The sequence below is a fragment of the Geotrypetes seraphini genome, chromosome 2 (genome assembly GCF_902459505.1).
Source record: "Geotrypetes seraphini chromosome 2, aGeoSer1.1, whole genome shotgun sequence".
NCBI classification, from domain to species: domain Eukaryota; kingdom Metazoa; phylum Chordata; class Amphibia; order Gymnophiona; family Dermophiidae; genus Geotrypetes; species Geotrypetes seraphini.
Genome location: NC_047085.1, coordinates 320913293 through 320939051, shown reverse-complemented (window position 1 = coordinate 320939051; position 25759 = coordinate 320913293). Strand labels below are relative to the sequence as shown.

At 45.5% G+C, this 25759-nt stretch overlaps 1 protein-coding gene across 2 annotated transcripts in view; it reads left to right on the top strand.

The window, feature by feature from the left end:
• The window catches only part of TGFBR2 (transforming growth factor beta receptor 2), a 227068-nt gene extending 210197 nt beyond the window's left edge, over positions 1-16871 (top strand). For both annotated transcript variants that reach the window (XM_033930135.1, XM_033930136.1), the window contains exon 11: positions 15944-16871. In XM_033930135.1, the coding sequence (XP_033786026.1) occupies positions 15944-16120 (177 nt within the window). In that variant the 3' untranslated portion in view covers positions 16121-16871. The remainder of the gene's footprint in view (positions 1-15943) is intronic.
• Positions 16872-25759: the final 8888 nt, after the last annotated feature.

The window sequence follows — 25759 nt, the reverse complement described above, 5'->3', positions numbered from 1 at the left end:
ATGCACCCCGTTATAGATAGTGCCTAACCCCCTCTTCTACGAAACTGCGCTAGCAATTTTTAGCTCAGAGAGAGCACAGAGAGCCAATCTGAATGGCCCGCACTGCTCCCGATGGTCATTGAGTTCCTATGAGCGTTGGGAGCAGCGCAGGCCATTCAGCGCGGCTCCCCGCGCTACAAACTGCTAGCGCAGTTTCGTAGAAGAGGGGGGGGTAAGTGTTTCTTTGTGGCTCTGAAAAGGGGGCATAACAAAGGGAGGAATATGAGCAGGTCAGGGGCGTTCCCTTAAAATGCATGCAGGGTTATAGAATTTGGGGGATTTGTGGCCAACTTGTGTGCCAAGATTTTCATCTGGTTTCAGTGGGTGTAAATCTTTGCACCCAAAATGGGCACGGACCCCATCACTAAGCACTATTCTATGAATAGCACCCAACTCGGAGTGTCATTTATGGTACAGAGCTTAGCATTTGTTTATTTCAGCGTCCAAATTTAGTTATTAAAAAAATATACCCCGCCTAAATAACTAATTCTAAGTGGATATTTTCAGTGCCACTATCCAGTTAAGTGTTATGTTTTGTTAATCAGGTTTTCTATTCCACCTCTACCTATTCTGTTCAAGATCAGATTGCATTACAAGAGGATGGGTCAGTTACCCAGGAATTTACAATGGACACATTGGCATGGACATTCAATAGAGTTGCTAGTACAGGTAGATCAGTAGTTATTAATACAGTTAGGTCATAGTTATAAATACAGAGTTACAAGTTCAAGTAGGTCATCATTATGTCCCAGGAGTTGCATTAGACCAGGAGTCTCAAAGTCTCTCCTTGAGGCCCGCAATCCAGTCGGGTTTTCAGGATTTCCCCAATGAATATACATGAGATCTATGTGCATGCACTGCTTTCAATGCATATTCATTGGTGAAATCCTGAAAACCCAACTGGATTGCGGCCCTCAAGGAGGGGCTTTGAGATCCCTGCATTAGACAGTTTTGAAGTGGGATTTTACAATTACCATATCAGTTACTTCAGAGTTGGCTCCCTGTCTTGGTGCAGAAATGCTTTTAAAAGTTTTCTGAACCTGAGATAGTGGTCACAAGATCATAGTGTAAGTGATAGTTGATATTGGATGGATAAGTTAATTTGCCTGGTAGACTTTATATTGTTGCATGCTGGGAATTTTAAGTGGAAAAGATTTCTGGTGGAACACATGTTGGAGGTGCCCTGGAGTAGAATGATCAACTCTCTTAGGCAGTTGGGGGCATTATCTGTCAGGATCTTGAAGGCAGTGATACCTAATTTATACTTGATCCTTGCAGTTATTAGGGCAGCCAATGTAGTTTCCTATAGTAGGTCTATAGGTGTTCCGATTTCCAGTCTATATATGAGTCTTACTGCTGCATTTTGAACTAGTTGTAGATGCAATAGCAACATGCCACTGATTATGACCAGTTGGCCTCAAACAACAAATTTAAATGGCCAGGAGCCATTTCTGGACAGTTAAATCACTTTGAATATTGATCTCTATGTAAATATGCTCAAATAATTCCCCAGTTCGACCTGTTTGAATACTTCATTGTGTAGACGTGGATAGAGAGAGTATGTACATAAATTTTTTTAAAACGTGCCCTAGGCAATTTTTTTTAATTCTTTATTGATTTTCCAAACTTCAATAGTACAATATACAGATATATAACATATAAGTCAATAAAAGCACATTCAGCTTACAAATATAGATAACCAACCATTTTCTCCCACCCACCCATCTAATGATATTCAATAAAACACAAAAACATATTATATTCCCACCCTCCCCCCACCCCAAGTGTAAATACTGCCTGTTTATGGGCATAGAGAGAGTAATTCTATAAGGAGCTGTATAAGATTTAGGGGACAGATAACACAAGTAAATGTTCTATTCAGTCAGGTATTTGTACAAATTATTCTAGTCAGGTATTTGTACAAATGACAACAATCTGGCAATGCGCTCTTCTTTACGTGAGCACATATTTTTGATAATGTGTTCTTTACAGAAGGGTAGAGTCTGGGCGGAGCATGGCACAAACTTACATTTGTAACTTATAAAATGCTATGTTATGTCTGTATGTCCCAAACATTTATACTGTGGCTGGGTTAAGTGATCACATGTATGCACATATGTACCTGGTTATATGAGTATTCTGTCAAGGAAAGTCTGCACCTATCTTCCTATATAGAATAGGCTCCAATTTAGATTCATCAATATAGAGGGCCATTTTTGATAGGACATCTAAGTCCAACTCTGGACATCTTCCGTAAGATGTCCAAAAATGGGGGCGGCAAAGCAAACATTTTCGAAACTACAGGACATCCAACTGTATTTTTTTTTTTTGGGGGGGGGGGGTTTATGACCCTTCTAGACATCTTGGCCCCTTAGAACGTCTATCTTTTTCAGCTATTTTCAAAAAACAAAACATCCAAATGCAAAACTTTCATAACAAGCCCATCTGGACATGGGAGGGGCGAGCATTTTAATGTACTGGCCACACAGACATGCCAATAGAACACCTTAGGGGACAGTGCTGTGAAATTTACATAAAGGGTGCCAGGTACACATGTCACCATAACCCCCTTATAGTGTATGGTGATCCCTCCAAAACATCACCAAAACCTGCTATACCCACCTGTCAATCACCCCAATGGCCTTTATGGCTCCAGGTGTCACCTATATATTGTAGCAGTACAGTAGGGTTTGGGTGGATTTTGGTGGGCTCACACTTTCCACCATAAATGTAGCAGGTAACATGGGATATGGGCCAGGATCTCCCTTGCAATGATTCACTACACTTCCCACCAGGCTGCTCCAGACACCTGCTAGCTGCTCTACTAGGATGTCCCATAATATCTGCAGCTGTCATAAAGGCTGGTATGTACTGTTTCTCTCACATCTTTGTGAAGTGGGAAGGTTTCATCTGGTTAGTATGGGTACCTTATTGGCCCATAAAAGCTTTGTAAACAGGTTTATCTCCGGACATCTAAATGGGGTCCTGGATATCTTGGGAAATGTTTAATTATCCCTGCAAGGTGTCCAACTGCTAAAATTGCCCAAATCCCGACCAACATATGCCTCTAATATGCCCTCTTAACAATTAGATGCCCTGGATGTTCTGCATGACATCAAAATACTTACCCCCCTCTTCTGTTAAACTGCGCTAGCAGTTTTTAGCACAGATAGCCATGGTGAATGGCCCACACTGCTCCCAATGCTCATAGGAACTCTATGAGTGTTGGGAGCAGCGCGGGCCATTCAGCACAGCTCTATGCGCTAAAAACTGCTACTGCAGTTTAATAGAAGAGGGGTTAGTTTTGAAAATTGGCTCCTGGACATTTTTGATGATTAAAACATCCAAATGCTGGTTTATGCTGTGTTTTGGATGCCTGTCTTTCCTGAAAATGAGTTCCATAGGTGCCTTTTTATAGAATTGCTCTCAAAAAGCTGATTTACCCAGAGAAATGCTGTTTAAAATACCCAGATAGTCTCTTTCAAAATCAGTGTACAGTGTGTGTGCTGTGTCTGTACACAGAAAGTTATAATGCACATTAAAAAAAATAAATTATTCAAACAAATATATGAAACAAACTGTAGAAAGCCTAAAATTATCCCAGGACAAGCAGGCAGCATATTCTTAACACATGGGTGACGTCACCGACGGAGCCCTCGGTACGGACCTTTTTAACTAGAAGTTTCTAGTTGGCCGCACCGCGCGTGCGCGAGTGCCTTCCCGCCCGACGGAGGAGTGCGTGGTCCCCAGTTTCTTCGTTTCCGCGGAGCGAAGAAGACGCGTGTGTTTTTTCAACGGCCGTTGAAACCACTTTTTTGCCTTCCCGCTCGCGCTTTTTTCCATATTTTTTCTTCTTTTGCCTTCGGGTTTCTTTTTCCTTTGCTTTGTAAAAAAAAAAAAAAAAAAAAACTTTGCTTTTTTTCCCCTTTTTTCGATTTTGCCCCGGCGGGGCCTGTTGCCATTATACAGGCCTCGGGGTTCGATTTTGCGGAGGCTGTTTTCCCCTTCATGCCCCCGCAGGTCGGTTTTAAAAAGTGCCAGCGGTGTGCACGCCCGATCTCCATCACTGACCCACACAATTGGTGTTTGCAGTGTTTGGGTCCGGAGCATTGGGCGGACTCCTGCACCCGCTGTGCCACTCTTCAAAAGAGAACCCTTAAAAACCGAAGAATTCAACAAACTCTTCTCTTCGGCACCGGGTCGGCGATGGACTCCTCGACATCGACAGCGGTACCACAAAAATCGGCACCGTCTACTTCGACACCGCCCGACCCCACATCGGCGTCTCTGGCGCCAGGTAAGCCGGCTAAGAAGCCTTCCTCTTCCCTCGAGCGCCCTCCAACTACGGCGGCGACGCCGACCTTGCCGGCATCGCACCGGTCCCGCAAGCGCTCCGCCCCGATCTCGGTGAGTGCCTCGTCATCGGCCTCCTCATCGCCGGGGCGTGGAGCGGCATCTAAGGAACCGAAGAAAAAGAAAGCGGTTCCGATGCCACCCCTAGATGACCGTATCTCGGCCATCTTAAAAGTTCAACTCCAGGAACAGTTACAGCAACAACTCGAGCACCTGTTGCCCACTATCCTGGCACCGCTCCTTCCGGTACCAGACCGGCCCGAGCCCCGTACCGAACCCCCGGTATCCACCCCTTCGGTACCTATCAACACCTCCATGCCGATTCTTTCGGCTGAGCAGCTTCATACCCATCCAGTGGTTCACTCCCATACCACATCGGATCCTCCTCGGCACCAAGCAGTGCGTCATTCTTCCCGGGACCGGGATCGACGCCGGTCTTCCTCTCCTGGTACCGTTTCGATGCGTTCTGGGAAATCTTTATCCAAGACCCGCCATACCGCACCTTCCACCCCGGTGTCTCGACATGCACCAGAGGTCCGGGACCCTGACTTATGGGAGGAATCCCCTCTCGGTACCGAGGAGGATCCCTCCTCATCTGATGAGGACCCGTCGGCACCCGATGCCACCTCCAAACCGGAGCAGTCCTCATTTTCTAAATTTCTGAGGGAGATGTCTGCAGCCCTGTCCCTTCCTTTAGAATCTGACTCAAAGAAATCTCAAGCCTTCCTGGAGGCTTTAGATTTCGAACAACCTCCTAAAGAGTTCCTCAAGCTTCCCGTGCATGACATCCTACGGGAGACTTTTTACAGAAACTGGGAGAATCCCCTTACGGTACCGGGGGCCCCCCGTAAACTGGACAACCTCTATCGAGTCATCCCTATCCCAGGGTTCGACAAGTCTCAATTGCCCCATGAGTCCCTTCTTGTTGAATCCACCTTGAAAAAGACTCAGGGCTCCAGTGTCTATGCCTCTACCCCTCCTGGCAGAGAGGGTAAGACCATGGACAAGTTTGGCAAAAGGCTCTACCAGAATGCCATGCTGGCCAACAGGGCGAACAACTATTCTTTCCATTTTTCTTTCTATATGAAACATTTGGTCCAACAACTGTCTGCCCTCCAAAAGTACCTGCCGGAGCGCAAGGTCCCACTGTTCCAGCAGCACATCTCTGGCCTTCTTCAGTTGCGCAAGTTTATGGTCCGCTCGATATACGACTCATTCGAGCTCACCTCCCGTGCCTCTGCCATGGCCGTAGCCATGCGCCGCTTGGCCTGGCTGAGAGTCTCCGACCTGGACATCAACCACCAAGATCGTCTAGCCAATGCCCCCTGTCTCGTGGATGAACTTTTTGGAGAGTCACTGGATTCCACCACCCAGAAACTCTCCGCCCATGAAACAAGGTGGGACACCCTGATCAAACCAAAAAAGAAGGCTCCGCCTGCCCGACCTTATCGACCTCAGTCATCTTATCAGCGCAGGTTCTCAGCTAGGCCACTCAATCCGCCTCCTCAACAACCTCGGCGGCCCCGTCAACAGCAGCATCATGCCCAGGCTCGTTCTCAGGCCACTCAACCCTCCAAGCCTCTCCAGCCTGCTAAGCAATCCCAGCCCTTTTGACTCTTCTCTCCAGGGCATAGCCAGTCATCCACCCTCGCTACCTCTTCCACAACCAATCGGAGGTCGTCTCACCATATTCTCCAGCCGTTGGGAAGTCATCACATCGGACCAGTGGGTCCTCAACATCATCCGCCACGGCTACTCTCTCAACTTCCAGACTCTTCCATCGGACAACCCTCCCGTAGAGTCTGCTTCACACTCATCTCAAACCCCCCTCCTCCTGAGGGAGGTTCAATCCCTCCTCCTTCTCAATGCCATCGAAGAAGTACCTCAAGATCAAAGGGGTCAGGGATTCTACTCCCGATACTTCCTGGTTCCCAAAAAGACGGGAGACCTCCGTCCCATTCTCGATCTCAGGGACCTCAACAAGTGTCTGGTCAAGGAGAAGTTCAGAATGCTCTCCCTTGCCACGCTCTACCCTCTTCTTTCTCAACACGACTGGCTATGTTCCCTGGACCTCAAAGAGGCCTACACTCACATCTCCATCAATCAGAATTCTCGCCGCTACCTGCGGTTCCAGGTGCTGCACCACCACTATCAGTACAAGGTGCTACCGTTCGGCCTCGCTTCCTCACCCAGGGTCTTCACCAAGTGCCTTATAGTGGTAGCGGCCTTCCTCAGGTCTCACAACCTCCAGGTGTTCCCCTACTTGGACGATTGGTTGGTGAAAGCACCTTCATCTCAACTTGTGCTACAGGCTACTCATCACACCATCTCTCTCCTCCACCTCCTGGGGTTCGAGATCAACTACCCCAAGTCGCATCTGCTTCCCACCCAGCGACTTCAATTCATTGGAGCAGTTCTGGACACCACACTAATGAGGGCTTTTCTCCCCTCCGATCGTCAGCGGACCCTGCTCCACCTCTGTCGTCAGGTGCTCATGCATCCCTCCATTCCTGCCCGACAGATGATGGTCCTCCTGGGTCACATGGCCTCGACGGTGCATGTCCTTCCTCTGGCACGTCTCCACCTTCGCACGCCTCAGTGGACTCTCGCCAACCAATGGTCACAGACTACGGATCTTCTTTCTCATCCCATCTCTGTGACATCATCTCTTCAGCAATCTCTCCAATGGTGGTTGAACTCCTCAAATCTTTCCAGGGGTCTACTTTTTCATCTACCCCCTCACTCTATGATCATCACCACGGATGCATCCCCCTATGCGTGGGGAGCTCACCTAGGAGATCTACGCACCCAGGGACTTTGGACCCCACAGGAGCGTCGTCATCACATCAATTTCCTGGAACTCAGAGCCATGTTCTACGCCCTCAAGGCTTTCCAACATCTCCTCTGTCCTCAAGTCCTCCTCCTGTGCACAGACAATCAAGTCGCCATGTACTACATAAACAAGCAAGGCGGCACCGGATCTTGCCCCCTTTGTTTGGAGGCTCTGCGCATCTGGACCTGGGCCACGGACCGCAATCTCTTTCTCAGGGCGGTCTATATCCAGGGCGAACAGAACTCCCTGGCCGACAATCCCAGCCGCATCCTTCAACCTCACGAGTGGACGTTGGACCCTCCGACTCTGCTCTCCATCTTTGCTCGATGGGGCACTCCGCAGGTGGACCTCTTTGCAGCACCTCACAATCATCAACTGCCCCTCTTCTGTTCCAGACTCTTCTCTCCTCACCGTCTGGCCCCGGATGCATTCCTGCTCGATTGGAGGGATCGGTTCCTGTATGCCTTCCCTCCACTTCCTCTGATGTTGCGGACCTTGTCCAAACTCCGCAAGGACAACGCCACCATGATTCTCATCGCCCCTCGGTGGCCTCGCCAACACTGGTTCTCCCTCCTGCTCCAACTCAGCTCCAGGGAGCCCATTCCTCTTCCTGTGTTTCCTACTCTACTTACGCAGCGGCATCAGTCTCTACTGCATCCCAATCTGTCTTCGCTCCACCTGACAGCTTGGTTTCTCTCGGGCTGACCTCTCCAGAGAATCTATCTCAGCCGGTCCGCCTCATCTTGGACGCCTCCAGGAAACCGGCCACCCTCCAATGTTACCATCAGAAATGGACCAGATTCTCCTCGTGGTGTCTCCGGCATCATCAGGAACCCACCTCCTTAGCGGTGGAAACTGTATTGGAATATTTGCTCTCGCTGTCCAATGCTGGCCTCAAAACTACCTCCATCAGAGTCCACCTCAGTGCCATCACTGCGTTTCATGAGCCTATTCTCGGAAAACCCCTCACGGCTCATCCTCTGGTTTCCAGATTTATGAGAGGGCTCTTCAATATCAAACCGCCTCTCAAGCCTCCTCCTGTCGTCTGGGACCTGAATGTGGTTCTCTCAGCACTCATGAAACCTCCATTTGAGCCTCTTGCCACAACTTCGCTCCGGCTCCTTACCTGGAAGGTGCTTTTCCTAATTGCCATCACCTCTGCCAGGAGGGTTAGCGAACTGCATGCACTGGTTGCCGACCCACCGTTCACTGTTTTTCACCATGACAAGGTTGTTCTGCGTACCCACCCTAAATTCCTTCCCAAGGTGGTCTCGGCTTTTCACCTCAACCAGTCCATTGTGCTGCCCGTCTTCTTCCCTAAGCCTCACTCGCACCCTGGAGAACAGGCGTTGCACACGCTGGACTGTAAGCGTGCCCTTGCTTACTACCTTGATCGTACCAGAGCTCACCGTACATCCCCTCAGCTATTTTTGTCTTTCGATCCCAACCGTTTGGGTCGTCCTGTCTCCAAACGGACACTTTCAAATTGGCTTGCTGCCTGTATTGCATTTTGCTATGCTCGGGCCGGTCTCTCACTGGAAGGTGCTGTCACGGCCCACAGAGTCCGAGCTATGGCTGCTTCTGTAGCTTTCCTCCGTTCCACGCCCATCGAGGAAATCTGCAAGGCTGCCACTTGGTCCTCAGTTCACACGTTCACTACTCACTACTGTCTGGATGCCTTTTCCAGACGGGATGGTCACTTCGGCCAATCGGTGTTACAGAATTTATTTTCATGATGGCCAACCATCCCCCCTCCCTCTTTGTTAGCTTGGAGGTCACCCATGTGTTAAGAATATGCTGCCTGCTTGTCCTGGGATAAAGCACAGTTACTTACCGTAACAGGTGTTATCCAGGGACAGCAGGCAGATATTCTTACGTCCTCCCCGGGTTGGCTTCTTAGCTGGCTTATCCTAACTGGGGACCACGCACTCCTCCGTCGGGCGGGAAGGCACTCGCGCACGCGCGGTGCGGCCAACTAGAAACTTCTAGTTAAAAAGGTCCGTACCGAGGGCTCCGTCGGTAACGTCACCCATGTGTTAAGAATATCTGCCTGCTGTCCCTGGATAACACCTGTTACGGTAAGTAACTGTGCTATTTGGAAGAAAGCCTACTCAAACTGAAAACACATGGAAAATGCTTGCCTTGTCCCAGATCATCGAGCAGGCACCAGACAAGACCATCCTCGAGTCACCCAAACCGACCAAACCTACAGCCTTAGAACCAACAATTGGGGTACAAGAAGAGGCTAGAGACGCTGACTCCTGGCAGCTGGTAATCTCCTCCACAGGCAAACACTGAAGACCTTCCTCTTTTTCTGTCTCTTTTTCTTGCAAACAGGGCAGTTTTACATCGACCCCACAAATCACCTTGAAGAACAGATTCCAGCTGTTACAGGAAGGAACTGCCAATGAGATACAGGAAGTTGTCCAGCAGATGGCTCCGGTCCTGGGGACAACAGATCAGCTCCCCCCAAAGAAGCGCAGAGTGGTAGTCATTGGGGACTCCCTGCTGAGGGGCACCGAGGGACCAATTTGCAGACCAGATATGCAATCAAGAGAGGTTTGTTGTCTACCAGGAGCCAGGATCCGAGATGTAACCACCTGCCTAGAAAGACTTATCAAGCCCCAAGACCACTTCCCTATGCTTCTCATCCACGTCGGAATAAACGACACTACCAGCAAAACCCCGGAGAATATAACTGAAGACTTTGGAGCCCTAGGTGAGAAGCTGAGGCGGATGGAAGCGCAGGTGGTCTTCTCCTCGATCCTCCCAGTGAGGGGTAGGGGAAGAGCCAGGGAGGATCGTATCCAGAGGACAAACGAGTGGCTACACGGATGGTGCAAGGAGATGAACTTCGGATTCCTGAACTATGGAGAGGCACTGCAAAGACTACAGGGCCCAGACGGGCTCCACCTGACCAGAAGGGGAAAGAATGTCTTTGGACACCAACTAGTCCGCCTGCTTCATAGGGCTTTAAACTAGGTAAGATGGGGGAAGGTACCCGCTCACATACTGGCGTGGTAAGTAACCATCCTGGCAAGGTAAGTTGCCACTCCATTTCTGAGTGTGAGGTAAGTAAACACATTGCAAACAGTACTATAGGAGTCAAACTAACTCAGGCGGGAAAATCTCCACAGAGACCTAGCAAACATAAGGTATGGAGGGCTATGTACGTTAATGCCCACAGTTTAGGCAATAAAATTCTGGAATTGGAGACGGAAATGAGGAACGCCGACTTAGATGTGGTGGCGATATCCGAGACTTGGTTCACGGGCTCCCATGGGTGGGATATGGCTATACCGGGATACAACTTACTTCGTCAAGACAAAGAGGGCAAAATAGGAGGAGGGGTAGCACTATACACTAAAGAGGACATCAAAGTTACCAGAATCGCAGATGTCAAGTACACCGGGGAATCCCTCTGGGTGAACTTGGCCAGGGGGAATGACAAATGCCTGTATCTTGGTGTAGTATACAGACCTCCAAGACAACAGGAAGACATGGATATAGAATTAATTGAAGACATAGAGAACATCACTTTGCGTGGAGACACAGTATTGTTAGGGGATTTCAATATGCCTGATGCAGATTAGAACAAACTTTCCACTACGACTTTCCACTACGACCTCCATAAAGGGAGCACGACTCAAACAAATGGTATCAGAGCCCACTAGGGATCAGGCGATACTGGACCTGATACTCACCAGCGGAGAAAGTGTCACAGAGGTTTCGGTAGGTGATACGTTGGCCTCCAGTGACCACAACATGGTATGGTTCAACCTCAGGAAAAGTTTCACTAGATCAAACACATCAACAATGGTCCTCAATTTTAAGGGCACTAACTTCAAAAGCATGGGAGATTTCGTCCATTGGGCGCTGCAAAACCAAGTCGAAACAGATTATGTAGAGGTAATGTGGTCAACTCTGAAATCAACCCTACACGAAGCAACCAACCGCTATATAAAAACAGTAAGTAAATGGCGAAAAACAATAAACCTCAGTGGTTCTCTGCAGAGATCTCAGACCTCATAAAAAAAGAAGAAAAGAGCATTTATCTCCTGCAAACAATCAGGAGAATGGGAGACTAAGGAAGACTATCTGGCCAAGTCTAAGGCTGTCAAAACAGCAGTCAAGGAGGCCAAACTCCAAATGGGAGAGAATCTAGCAAAGAACATTAAGAAGGGCGATAAATCCTTCTTCAGGTATATTAGTGACAGAAAAAGAAACACAGATGGGATAGTACGCTTTAGGAAACCAGACGGAAATTATGTAGAATCGGACTCCGATAAAGCCGAACTATTAAATGAGTACTTCTGCTCAGTCTTCACCTGCGAGGCCCCGGGATCCGGCCCACAGTTGCAGACAAGGGTAAGCTCAGAATACCCGTTTTGAAATTTCGAGTTTATGCCCAGCAATGTCTACTTTGAGCAATCAAGACTCAAAGTGAAAAAACCCATGGGACCTGACAAACTACAACCCAGGGTGCTTAGGGAGTTGAGTGACGTACTGGCAGAACCGTTATCCGTGCTTTTCAATCTTTCCCCAAGTACAGGAAGAGTCCCGTTGGACTAGAAAATGGCTAACGTTATTCCACTCCACAAAAAGGGATGCTGCAAATTACAGACCGGTGAATCTCACATTGATAGTGAGTAAACTCATGGAAATGCTAATCAAACACAAATTGGATACGATCCTGAATGAGGAGAATCTAAGAGATCCCCACCAAGATGGATTTACAAAGGGAAGATCCTGCCAATCCAATCTAATCAGCTTCTTTGACTGGGTAACAAGAAAGCTGGATATGGGGGAGTCCCTGGACGTCGTGTGCTTGGACTTCAGTAAAGCGTTTGATAGCGTCCCACACCACAGATTATTGAGCAAGATGAGTTTGATGGGATTAGGTGAAAAATCAACTGCATGGGTTAAGGACTGGCTTGGAGGTAGACTTCAGAGGGTGGTAGTGAATGGTACTCTCTCTGAAACGTCGGAGGTGATCAGTGGAGTGCCGCAGGGCTCGGTCTTGGGCCTAATCCTATTTAACATCTTTGTAAGAGACTTGGCTGAGGGGCTTCGAGGTAAAATTACATTATTCGCCAATGACGCCAAACTATGCAACATAGTAGGCATAAGCACAGTGCCCGACAGTATGACACAGGACCTACTCTTACTGGAACATTGGTCAAAAACTTGGCAACTAAGTTTCAATGCCAAAATATGTAAGGTCATGCACCTTGGCAGCAGAAATCCATGCAGAATTTACACCCTAAATGGTGAGACCTTAGCAAGGACTGCAACAGAACAAGACTTGGGAGTGATCATTAGTGAAGACATGAAGGCTGCCAATCAAGTGGAGAAAGCTTCATCCAAGGCTAGACAAATCATGGGTTGTATCCATAGAAGTTTTGTCAGCCGAAAGCCCGAAGTCATAATGCCGTTGTACAGATCCATGGTGAGACCTCATCTGGAATATTGTGCACAATTCTGGAGGCCTCATTACCAAAAAGATGTGCTGAGAGTTGAGTCGGTTCAGCGAATGACCACCAGGATGGTCTCAGGACTCAAGGATCTTCCGTATGAGGAACAACTGGGTAAGTTGCAGCTATACTCACTCGAGGAACGCAGAGAGAGGGGAGACATGATTGAAACGTTCAAATACGTCACGGGCCGTATCGAGGTAGAAGAAGATATCTTTTCTCTTATAGGACCCACTGCAACAAGAGGGCATCCATTGAAAATCAGGGGTGGGAAATTTCATGACAACACCAGGAAGTACTTCTTCACCGAAAGGGTAGTTGATCACTGGAATAATCTTCCACTACAGGTAATTGAGGCCATCAGCGTGCCATATTTTAAGAAAAAATGGGATAGGCATGTGGGATCTCTTCATGGGGGAAGTTAGGGGGTGGGTCATTAGAGTGGGCAGACTTGATGGGCCATGCCCTTTTCTGCCGTCATTTTCTATGTTTCTATTCTTAGTAGATCCCGCAGAAGTAGACTTTGAGTTCTTGAGTGCAGGTCTGCAGGCTTTGGAGCAGACTGGGGGCTCCTTTTACTAAGGTGCGCTAGCGTTTTTAGGATGCGCTGAAGATTAGCGCATGCAAACCCCACGCTAAATGAAAAATATGTGCGGCATTGTAGTGTGCGCTAAAACCGCTAGCGCCAGGGCAGGATTAACCAATAGGCCTAGTAGGCATGTGCCTAGGGCTCGAAATGGTCAGGGGGGCCCGATAAAGAAGGGCATCAACATTGTTTTTTCCAAACGGCGATTGGCCCCTCCAGCATCGATCAGCAACGCAAACTCCCCCCGATTGGCAACGTTGGCTCCCCCGATCGGCAACGCGAGCCCCCCCCCCGCCCTCGATCAGCAACGTGGCTCCCCCTCATCAACGGAAAGTAAGACAAGCAAGCAACGCGGGTATGAAAGGCAACGGGAACTGTAATTTTGCAAGCGGTGCTGCTTGACCAAAGCTTCCCTCTGACACAGCTTCCTGTTTCCGCCTGGGCGCATGGTGGGGTGGGGAGGGAGCAGGGGGCCCAGTGTACTTGTGTGCCTAGGGGCCCTCAACGAATTAATCCTGCCCTGGCTAGCGCACCTTAGTAAAAGGAGCCCTGGGATTGTGCTTTTTGAAGTGAAATCCTCCCCCCCCCCACGCTACCTACTACCAGTAACCAGTGTTCATCATTGTCATAAATCTGATGGGTCTTTAATCTAGGCAAGTCACAAATATAATGGTAGCGCAGTCATGCAGTCATTTTGACTCATTGTAGGCATTTTGGTTTGTCTGAACAATTTGCTATTTGTTTGTATGGTTTTTTTTAAAGAGTCAGGACATCTTCATCCAATTTGCATATCACCCATTTGGTGTATAGCGAATTAGACTCCTAAGGCAGGTCCATAGGTCTGACATGATTCGTGTTTGAGTCGTTGAGAATTGCTGTTCTGCACCAATAAAGTTCCTGCTGTCGTGAATATCCATCGAGTACTTTGATCCTTTATCTTCTCCAGTGTTGTGTATCTTCTCCTATTGTGAACATAACCATGGAGAAAAACACAAATACCACACCCCTCCCCCTGCTACATCTCTGCCATATATCAGAAATTGCAATGGAGGATACCGTTTTGAAGATGGCTGTCCCCTGGGCAGGAGAAACTTTGGATCATTCTTGCCACAAGACATTTTTTTATTTAACTATTTTCTTTTTTTTAGGTTTTATTGTTTATTCTTTTGTATTCTGCTTTGTTTAACATGTATTATGGTGCTACTGATTATATTTGTTATGCTATATTTTACTTCCTTTCCTCAATTGTCTGTTTAATGCTTTTTTTTCTTCCCTTGTCTAAGTATTGTTTTGTTCCATTTCATTTTAAAGTCTATTGCGGGGGTGTCAAAGTCCCTCCTCGAGGGCCGCAATCCAGTTGGGTTTTCAAGATTTCCCCAATGAATATGCATGAGATCTATTTGCATGCACTGCTTTCATTGTATGCTAATAGATCTTATGCATATTCATTGGGGAAATTCTGAAAACCTGACTGGATTGAGGTCCTCAAGGAGGGACTTTGACACCCCTGGTCTATTGTAAACCACACAAATTTTTTTGTGACCCTTCAATATACCAAATTATACTAATTAATTAATTAATTTGCATTAATTGCCCAGGAGTATTTAATAAATGACTGCCCACGCACAATCACGCTACAGATTTATACACAGAATGATATTTCACAAGCTTTTATGGGGCCTTTGGCCATTTGCAGTGACAATGAGTTAGAAGGTTTCAGCACTGAGCTTCTGTTGCAAGAAAGGCGGGAAGTGTGATCTGAATTCTTACCTACTTGCCTTCTGAAAAAGTTATTTCTTAAAAAAAAAACCTCCTTTACTCACTCTAAGTGAGGTGCATTCTGCCAAGGGAAATATCTTTAGCCATCATAAACTAAGCAAAATCAAGACATCCCTTTGTATATTGCATTTGTATTGTAAGGCAGCTTCTAAAGCCAGGATGATTTGTCATTAGGATTGCAGTAAATCCAAGATGTTTTATTGATTTTAATATCACGCTTCTTCAGTGTTCATTTTCTTCCATCTTGTTGTTATTAGCTTAAGTAAAACATTCTGCACAGTGTTGAACCTCCAGCGCAAGTTTGCTTTAAAACACAAGTAATAATCGTTTCTTTCTAATGGAATTTGTTGCACTGCTGATTTTAAATGAATCTTTGGCTATTTAAGCTTTATTTACTGCCTATAAATTTTGATCTGAGAATTTTACAAGGAAATGCTGCCACTAGTAATGCTTGCATTGCTCTAAAAGAGACGTCAGACAAGTAGGTAATTAGTGGAGCTCACTAGACTCATCCCATTAGCACAGGGATAGGCAACTACGGTCCTTGAGTGCCACAAACAGGTCAGGTTTTTGGAATATCCACAAATGAATAGGCATGAGAACTTTGCATGCACTGTTTCCGATGCATGCAAATCTATCTCAGGCATACTCATTATGGATGTCTTGAAAACGTGACCTACCTCTAGCACAGAAATGCCCATTCTCCGCCCACAGGCATGCCCCCTCTGCAAAAAAAATAGTTTTTAGCATGCAGCTTGTGCATGCTGATTTGACATTTATGACAGGGTGCCCTTTTAAGCTGATGTAAATGTGCACTAGCATTTATTGTAGCTTAGTAAAAGGACCCTTTAGTTATTTATTATTTTTTTTTTTTTACAGGGTATCCGACTTGTATGTGAAACTATCACCGAATGTTGGGACCATGATCCGGAGGCTCGACTCACTGCACAGTGCGTGGCTGAGCGCTTTGATGAGATGGAGCTCTTAGACGGGCTGTCTGGAAGAAGCTGCTCTGAAGAGAAAATTCCAGAAGACTGTTCTGTCAATACTAAGTAGCGGTCAAAGCAGGGTTTGCTTGTGAACTTTAACAGTGTTTGTTTGAGGAAGCAGTGCCAACAGACTGGTTCATCTGTTTCCTACAGAGCTAAGAAAACTGCCTTCACTCCTGTAGTGCTACAACAGCCAAAGAGGAATGAGGTTGTGGGACAGGAGTTCGAAAATCAAGAGTATAGGTGACATGTCATTTGAGAGCATCAGCCTTTAGTCATAGGATAAGCTGGGTTAGCAGTTCCTCAGGAAATGAAATTCACAAATAGCCATTAACAATTGCACTTTATAAAAACTTGTATATATCTAAGGAATAAGTATATTTTTATATACAGTCATAATCAGGAAGGAACAGTTTCCAGGAAAATGCAGATGGAAAGAAACGCCCAATTTTAGGAAAAGATAGCACAGGGCAGGTGCAACATACCAACATCTGTAATATGGCCGACAGATGATGTCATAAGTAGAGCTGTGTCACCTGCTTTTAATTAGTCCGTCACTACATTTGCCACCGATTGCTCTCAGCTATTTTCACAACATTGAAAAGGGATATAAGGTCTAAAACCCAGATCTGTTTAGACACAGAGGAGGGGGAGGGTGGGCAATTTTCAAAATAGTTCATATAGCTACAAGGTCTGTGTCAGCCTAGCTATCGCTACCATTCAGCATTTTTAGTTGGCATTACTTATGTCAGCGAGGCCTATGGGAAATTATATCAATCTGACTCTGGCATAGGAATGCAGATAGACCCTGAGGGCAGGAAGACGGTTTTTAAGTAGCCCTGATTGATATGTTTTAAGTATCCCTGATAGCCCTGATTGAATCATGACTAGCTAAAAGGTGTTAATGTCTGATTAAGAGGGTGCTTAGGACAATGGGTCCAGGTGCACAGATCAGGGACAAGGGACCAGCGTTTGTCAGTACGCCTTTCACTTAACCCCTACCACCATACATTGGGGGGGCCACTAACAAAACTTACAGTCTGCAGGTATTTGAACCCCTGGATTCTACACAGGTTCTCAAATGGAAGGTACAGGCGTGTTTTACCCTTTGAAACTTGCTTAGGCAAAAAAGAACCTGCTTTTTCTGTGAGTACTTTATTCCCTCAAAGTAAGATGCATAGCTTTCGGAATGACAGACTAGAGCTGATATTCAGATCGCAGGAGGCAGCCTGGTTGCCCTTCCGCAGTTGGCAGCGAACCTGGAAGTTCTATGCTGGAGCCATATCCGACCACTGGCATTGATTTTCCAGTCTAAGCTCAGACATGGTAGGGCTAGCTGGTGACCGAGATATTCGGCAGGAGATAGCTGGCTATCTCCTTCTGAATATTGACAGTTAACCGGCCTAGCACTATTTAGCCAATCAGGAGCTGTTCCCAGCTGGCTAAATAGTGCTGAATATCAGGTGGTATATATTTCAGTTGAACTCTGACCTAACCCCACCTCTGAGCCTGTCTACTTTTTCCACCGATGAACTTATGCACATTTTTAAACACTTACAGTCATGGAAAAACTAGACAACTTTGAGATAGCTGAATTACCTGAGTAAATCCCAATTTGCCCAGATAAATGGCTTTCTGAACATTGTCCACCCTTTGCGTAATTAAACATATGCACTTCCCCCGGATTCTATATACGCAGATATGTGCACACTGGCAATTTGCATGTGAACCTTAATTAGTTACCAAGCCAGCCCACATTTCATAATTGCCATTCCATAGAGTTGTGCCAGAGACGGGGCATGGGCGGGTTGTGGGTATTCCTAAAAGTTAGGCGCACTGTTTTAGAATACACCCAAATTGTGCACAATTTAGGCATAGGCATTTATGCCTAACTCCGGATGCGGTTTATAGTTTACCACTAAGCACATTTTTTGTTGGTGCTGATTTTTTTTTTTTTAGGCGACATAAATAGAATCTGGCCCCTATGTTCCACTTTTAGGTGCGGTGTGTGGCAATCTTCTTGTGGACAGGGATTTGGTATCAATTCTATAAAGTAAATGTAAGAGCAACAACGAAGCAAGCTTAGGGCTCCTTTTACGAAGGTGCGCTAGCGTTTTTAGCGCACGCACCGGATTAGCGTGCGCTATAGCGCTCGCTAGCCGAAAAACTACCGCCTAATCAAGAGGAGGCGGTAGTAGCTAGCGCATGTGGCATTGTAGCATGTATCTATTCCGCGCATTAAAGCCCTAACGCGCCTTCGTAAAAGGAGCCCTTAGTGACAGTTTTATAACAGCATTAAGGCGTGCCTAACCTGTTATAGAATAGTAGTGCAAAGCTGCTTTGGCGTTCCGAAACTTAGGCATGATAGCTTATGCCAGGTCAATGGCAGGCATAATCTGGCACACCTAACTGTGCCTTGCAGTGCGCACGTCTGATACTGTTCCCTATGGTGCACAACGTTGCTAGAAGGAACCCTATGATGACATGCCCATGCTCCGCCCACTGGTACATTATACATCATGGGTCCGGTTCTAAAAATGGCACCTAAAACTCAAGCGTCGCGTAGTGTGGCACAAAGGCATGATTCTACAAAAGTCAGACATACTTTATAAGACTCACACCTAGCGGCACATAAACATAGAAACATGATGGCAGATAAAGACCAAATGGCCCATCCAGTCTGCCCATCTGCAGCATTCACTATCTCCTCCTCTCCCTAAGAGAGCCCATGTGCCTGTGCCACACTTTCTTGACTTCAGACACAGTCTTTGTCTCCACCACCTCTACTGGGAGACTATTCCACGCATCTACCACTCTTTCTGTAAAGAAGTATTTCCTCAGATTACTCCAGAGCCTATCACCTCTTAACTTCATCCTATGCCCTCTCTTTCCGGAGCTTCCTTTCAAATGAGACTCACCTCATGTGCATTTATGCCTCATAAGTAGTTAAACGTCTCTATCATATCTCCTTTCTCCTGTCTTTCCTCCAAAGTATACATCTTGAGATCTTTAAGTCCGTCCGCATACTTCTTATGACAAAGACCACCAACCATTTTAGTAGCCTTCTTCTGGACCAACTCCATCTTTTTGAAGGTGCGACTTCCAAACTCGCACACAATATTCTAAACAAGGTCTCACCGGAGCCTTATACAGAGGCATCAGTACCTCCTTTTTCCTACTGGACATGCCTCTCCCTATGCACCCTCTCATCCTTCTAGCTTTCGCCATCACCTTTTCAACCTGTTTATCCACCTTAAGGTCATCACGTCCTGTCGCACCCAAGTCCTGCTCCTCTTTCATGCACAGAAGTTCTTCACCCCCTAAACTGTACATTTTTAAAGTGGGCTTAGGCATCGATAGGCATACTAACCTTAGGCACACCATAAGTTAGGCACCTACATATAAAACACGTCCACGATCTGCCTCCTAACCATATTAAGTGCAATTAATATCAATTACAAGTTGTTAATTGCCAATTATCAGTGCTAATTAAGCTTTTTAAATAATTACGTTTGGCATCTAATTTAGGCACCTTACTGTAGACATCATATATAGAATCTGTGCCCAGTTAGTCAATTTTAAAGAATATCACTTAGCACATACATATGATTGTCCTTTTAAGGATGTTTTAATCCAATGCTAGTCCAGCCTTCTGGCTTAACCTTCTGTTCCCCCGTCCTTTTGTTGTTGTTTTTTTTTGTGCTTTCCTTTACAATCTATTATAATTCTTCCCCTTTCTCCCATGCCAGTTAGTCCTGTTAGTATATTTTTGGGTGTTTACCTGTTTTATTTAATCCTTATGTAAAACCGCTTTGAAATTTGATAAGGCGGGCTAACAAATTTTTAATAAACTTGGAAACACATAAATGCCAATTTGTGATGTTCTTCATGCCCATAAATGCCCCTATTCTATAAATTAGTGTGTGCAATTGATGCCTAAATTTAAGTGCCCTTTACAAAATCGCTCTTGTTGGTTAGTTTGGGGGTTTTTTTTATAGCAAAGTTACCTACAAAAATGCAGATGCAAAAAGTTCAGTGGCAGTGTTTTCCCGTGGTAATGTGCGTATTTTCCATTTTGAAAATTGCTGCAAAGTGCCTGTTAATTGGACCACCATGTAGGTAGCTCTAAAATCGCAATCCTCATAAAGCCAAAGCAAACTTCGTCACATTCATTTGCATAAACTAAAATCCCAATCCTTTCTTAAACTTTAACATGTGAAAAGGGACCTCTGCAACCATACATTTGCAGAAATCAATTAATTACACTACTTGTTACAGGTTCTTTTATCTTGCATCAGTCTTTAAAAACCCACATATATCATTTTTAGTAGTGCTGCTTGTGCCATGTGAAAAAAAAAAAGAACTATGTAAATATCTCTTAACATCTCCACAAAAAAATCATATAATAGTCTACTTGTTTTGTAGAATGAAAATCCCCATGGGGCCCATTTCGCCTTCTTATCAGGCTTCCTCAGGGACTACTTCATGTTTTAGGCTTTAGTATAGTTCATATTCGGTTTAAAATTGCAGCCATCATCTGAGAGCCGCCAGCCTTCTGCAGGGTCAGGGATTCCAGGCCACCAAGGCAGCTCGGAGCTCAGGGGCCCCGAAGCTCAGCTCCAGTGTGTATCTTCCTCACATTTTGGCAAGCTTGGGGCTCCCTGTGGTAGGAAAGCCCAGGGCAACTACTCTGTTTGCACCTCCCCCCCCCCCCACTAATGCTGGTCCTGGGTTATTTAAATCTCTCCCCCTACCTTTCTAAAGTATACACATTGAGCGCTTTAAGACTATCCCCACACGCTTTCAAATGAAGACCACTGACCATTTTAGTGGGTGCCCTCTGCCCGGTTCCTATCCTATTGACAGTGCATGTTGCTGCTTCTGTGGTATCTCTGTGCTCTGGCTTGGGAAGTAGCAGCATTCATTTAGCAGTTTGATATGCACAGTTTGAAGAAGACTGCGTGCTCCAGCATTTTGTTCTTGCTATTTAAACATTATACACAGGTCCCATGCTGCGTTACTTTGAATTTCATGTTCGTACTGGAAAGCTGGGAAGGAGCTGTCAGCTGTTTATTTTCTCTATGCCTTGCCGAATCAGGAAGGATAAACAGAGGTGCAGCACATGTTTTGCACTTCAAGTACTCTCATGAAAGACACTACTGTCCTTTGTGTCCTATGCACATATTGCCATAAAACAGCGCTCCAGCGTATTATTTACATTGCCATGTCGTTTCTGGATTAACCTCTTGTTTCGTACCATGGCTCTTTTGTTTGAAGGAGGCAATCAAAAAGATGGAAATTTAGAGATTTGGCATGTCATACGCTTAAAAAAGCCTTGTTGCTTATAGATACAGCTGCACTGGGGTGTCATTACCTGGGCTACCGTTTAGACGCATTATGTTGCACAAGTCTTATTTCATGCAGTGAGACTGGAAGGTTCTTTTCCTAAGGCGCGCTAGTCATTTTAGTGCACGCTAAATATTAGCACGTGCTCCGTTATAGTCCATGGATGCGTTAGCGTTTAGCACGTGCTAACACGGCTAGCGCACTTTAGTAAAAGGACCCCTTAATTATTATTAATCCAGGTCAACAATAAAATAGTATGTCTGAACAGTGGCCCAGGTTGATAACTTGGCCCTTAAATGAAATATACTGCCCATAGTGAATTTTTGTACCCAAAGGTCCTGATTGTATAAACAGTGCCTAGGTTAAGGACCCTAATCACAGATGCCTAGCGACGCCTAACTGAAATCCACATGTAACTAAATTGTCTTTTAATTGGTTAAATGGCATGGTAATTGACAAAGCCATTAGAAACCAATTTAAAAACATTAAAAAAAAATACTAATTAAAATTGTACAATGAATTTGACACGGTGACAAAATTCATCACCGTTCCCGTTCCCGTGGATAACCGCGGGAAACCATCTTCATATCATTCTTTAAGGAGTGAGGGAAGAATCAGAGTATGAATGGCCACAACCACTGACCCTCAAGCTTTGCTTTGAAGAATGCTGGTGTAGAAGGACTGAGGTTGAAATAGACACTAAAAAATGACATGGGATTATTTCCCGCGGTTATCCGCAGGGACGGGAACGGTGATGAATTTTGTCACCGTGTCATTCTCTTTCATGGATATCCACGCAGCACCTAGTGATGCCTAAGTCCAAGCGCCCTCCAACACCTAACGATGCCTACCTGAAAAGTAGGCGTGGTTAGGAGGGGGCGAATAGGCATGGTAAACTTAGGCATCGCTGGCGTGCAAGATAGATGCCAGTAAATTAGGCCAGATTTAATATACTAGCACCTATCTCAGTGATGCCTAGTGACACCTAAGGATGCCTAGGCGCCACTAGGCGTTATTCTATAAAGGACGCCTAGCAGTTGATTGACAACCACGCGGACCAGCTTATTTTGCAAACATCTAAACTCTTTTCACGTTTTTATTTCCAAGTTCTTTATCATGTTTTCACCCTGTCCTATCCACTCTCATACAGATTTGGGTATCATCTGTAAATAAGCACATTTTTCCTCAAGTCTCTTTGCAATGTCACCAGTAAAGATATCAAAGAGAATAACTCCTAATACTGAGCCCAAGGATACCCACTGGTCACTTTATTCCCCAATTTGTATATAATATTAGGGGAAGAATTACAACAAGATTGAGACAGTCACAGTTGCCTCAGAATTTTACAATAGGCTGTACTGAACGTGGAACCTTTTGTAAAATACATAGGACCCCCAACACATACACATATATTTGCCAGTACGCAAAATTGAATGCAGCAATTTCCCAAAAATGTAAGTGGAAACAAAGAGTGGCATCTTGCAAAAGCTTCCAGGGATAAGTGCTGCTTGGAAAGTACAGCATGAAATAATGTGTTCATAAATTAATTAAAGACATGCAATCTAATTTCATTAGGGATCAAAATGACCCCTGTGTTAGTTCTAGCAGTAAGACTTTTTTTATATACATTTTTAGTAATAAAAAATGTCTAATGTGCATTTTTTTAAATCCCACTGATGAACTGAAGCACAGATTAATTCTTGGGTTAGCATGCATTAAATTGATTCAGCTCAAAATATGAGGTCATTTTACTAAGGGGTGTTAACATTTTAACACTTGCTAATGATTAGCGCCTGCTAAATATTATACAGTCCATTGTACTCCTATGGGCTGCATGGCATTTAACATTCACTAAGGCCTGGATGCACTAAAGGTACTGACTGGATTGCTGTTGGTTGAATCGCTGGCCGATTCTCGATGAGCGATCGATGCGATATCAAGTTTGCATGCAAATGATTTGTACAGAGGTGCAAATCATTTGTATGCAAACCTGACAGATCAATCGCTTAGTGAGTGATTGATACATGTGCATATCCTTAACAGCAGTGACAGGGGAAGCAGCCTCCTGTCAATGCTGTTAGAGCTTCTTTTTTTTTTTTTTTTTTTTAATGGCACAGATATAATCTGCCCCATTAAAAAAATGAAAAAAGGCCCTACTTGTGCAAATGGCCCTCCCCAATACCCCCCCCCTCATGCAACCGGCACAGCAACCCTCCCAGGCAGCGAAAATAGCAGGAGGGATGCCTACTCCCTCCTGCCTGACTGAATACCCCGGGCCCCCACCCGGTCCTGGCCCCCCTGCACCACTGAGTCCCCCAAACCATTTCCCTCCCCTTCCCCATAAATAGGCAGGACGGATGCCCATTCCCTCCTGCCATACAGAATACCCCCGCGCCATGCTTCCTCCCTTTTGCAGCAGGCACCCCTGAACCACTATCCCCCCAAACCCCCCAAAATGGCAGGAGGGTTGCCTACTCCCTCCTGCCACTGGACGCCCCCCCCCAAACCTCTCCCCGAACCTCCCCGTACCTTTTAAAAAAGTTGAAAGCAGGAAGCCCGCTCTGAGGCTCCTGCTTCAGGCCACCAGTTCTAAATGATAGGCCTTCCCCTCCCCGGTGCATCATGCAAAATATCTGTGCCATTGAAAAAAAAAAAAAAAACACCAGGCAGACCTGGCAGTTTTTTCCAATCACTAAACCCCCTTTTTTTTGGGGGGGGAATAGCCAAGCGATGTCAGTGCATCAATTGTTTGGCTACTTTGCATGGGGTTTTAGCTAATTTGCATGGCTAGATTGGAAAATGGGCAATCAAGGGGAAAAAAAAAACCACGAGGTAAGCCATTTTGTGAATCGAGTCAGTAAAAGCGATCGCCGCTAAAGCTGTGAAAACAGGTCTAGCAGCGATCGCTGACTTTAGAGCATCTAGCCCTAAATCCATTAGCACACCTTAGTACAAGGGCTTCAAAATGTGTTAAGGCATGTTAATGAATGAAATGCACAGTAACAAATGTACATTCCTACATTAGATCATAGGCTGCAGTGAGATCAGCATAGACCACACTGTATGAATAACCACACCATTGAGAATGCTCCCTGTAGAGCTGAAGAGTTTTATTAACTTGGGCGATGATATTTGCCTAATCAGTAAAATATGTAAAAAAAAAATTTATTTTTTTAATGTGCATATATTTTCTAGGAATTCCTCTTACTTGGTTCTTTATTTTCCAAAGTCAGCATCTTCTCTTGCACACATATGGAAAGCCTGCTCCAAAGTAGACAGCTGTCTCAATTATGACTGTAAAAATAAGCACGGCCCTGGTATAGGCAGGGTATTTCCGTTCTTTAAAAATCAGCAACCTGATAGTGTCTAAGGGCTCCTTTTACAAAGGCGCGTTAGGGCCTTAACACACAAAATAGCATGTGCTAAATTGCTGCGCGCTAGACCGTAACGCCAGAATTGAGCTGGCGTCAGTTCTAGAAGCGTAGCGCGGGTTTAGCGCATGCTAAAATCCTGCGTGCGCTAAAAAACGCTAGCACACCTTAGTAAAAGGAGCACTCAATCTGCGAAAGAGACTGGTAAAGTCGCTCCCAGTGGATAGAAATGTTTGAGTGACATATTGACTCAGCTAACAAAGAATGCATTTTAAACGAATAGGCCTTCACTTTAAAATTATTATATCTATGGGTATTTTAAGAAATTAATTAAATAATTCAATGTGATGTGCTTAGTCCACCTCCTTCACGGCCACATCCTGAGATAAAGACCACGAATTAAAGAGCACCATCATGGCATCATCATGTTGAACATTTGTTCAATCATCATGTTGAACAAAGACCAGTGGTCCATCCTGCCCAGCAGTCCGCTCACACGGCGGCCCCGTAGGTCAAAGACCAGTGCTCTAAATGAGTCCACACTCCCTTAATTATCCACCACTCGCACTTCTGATACGAGTTCTTAGAGATGAATAACCAATAAAGCCTTGTACTTATCTGGGTCAGTGAATATTGTGGGATGTTAAACAGATTACTCAGGCTCAAACCCCTATATTCACCGCGTTTGTCTTACAAATGTTCATAAATCTCTACATAAACATAACGTAACTTTGCTTCGCTGCTTCATTCATATGGCGGCTTAAATACCAAAGGTGAATATGCTGGCATAGTCCCAAGAAAGGAGGGGCTACGCACAGCTCAGCTGAGCCTGATCAAACTGTCAGAGAGTGAATAGTAAAACCCGGAAACGGACTTCACTACAACAGAACTACAAAAAAGCTTGCCATTCTATTTCACTGTTCAAGCCTTCAGGATTTAAAGTGTGCAATTTAAGAATTAGATGTTCCTTAAACCATAAGGTACAGGAA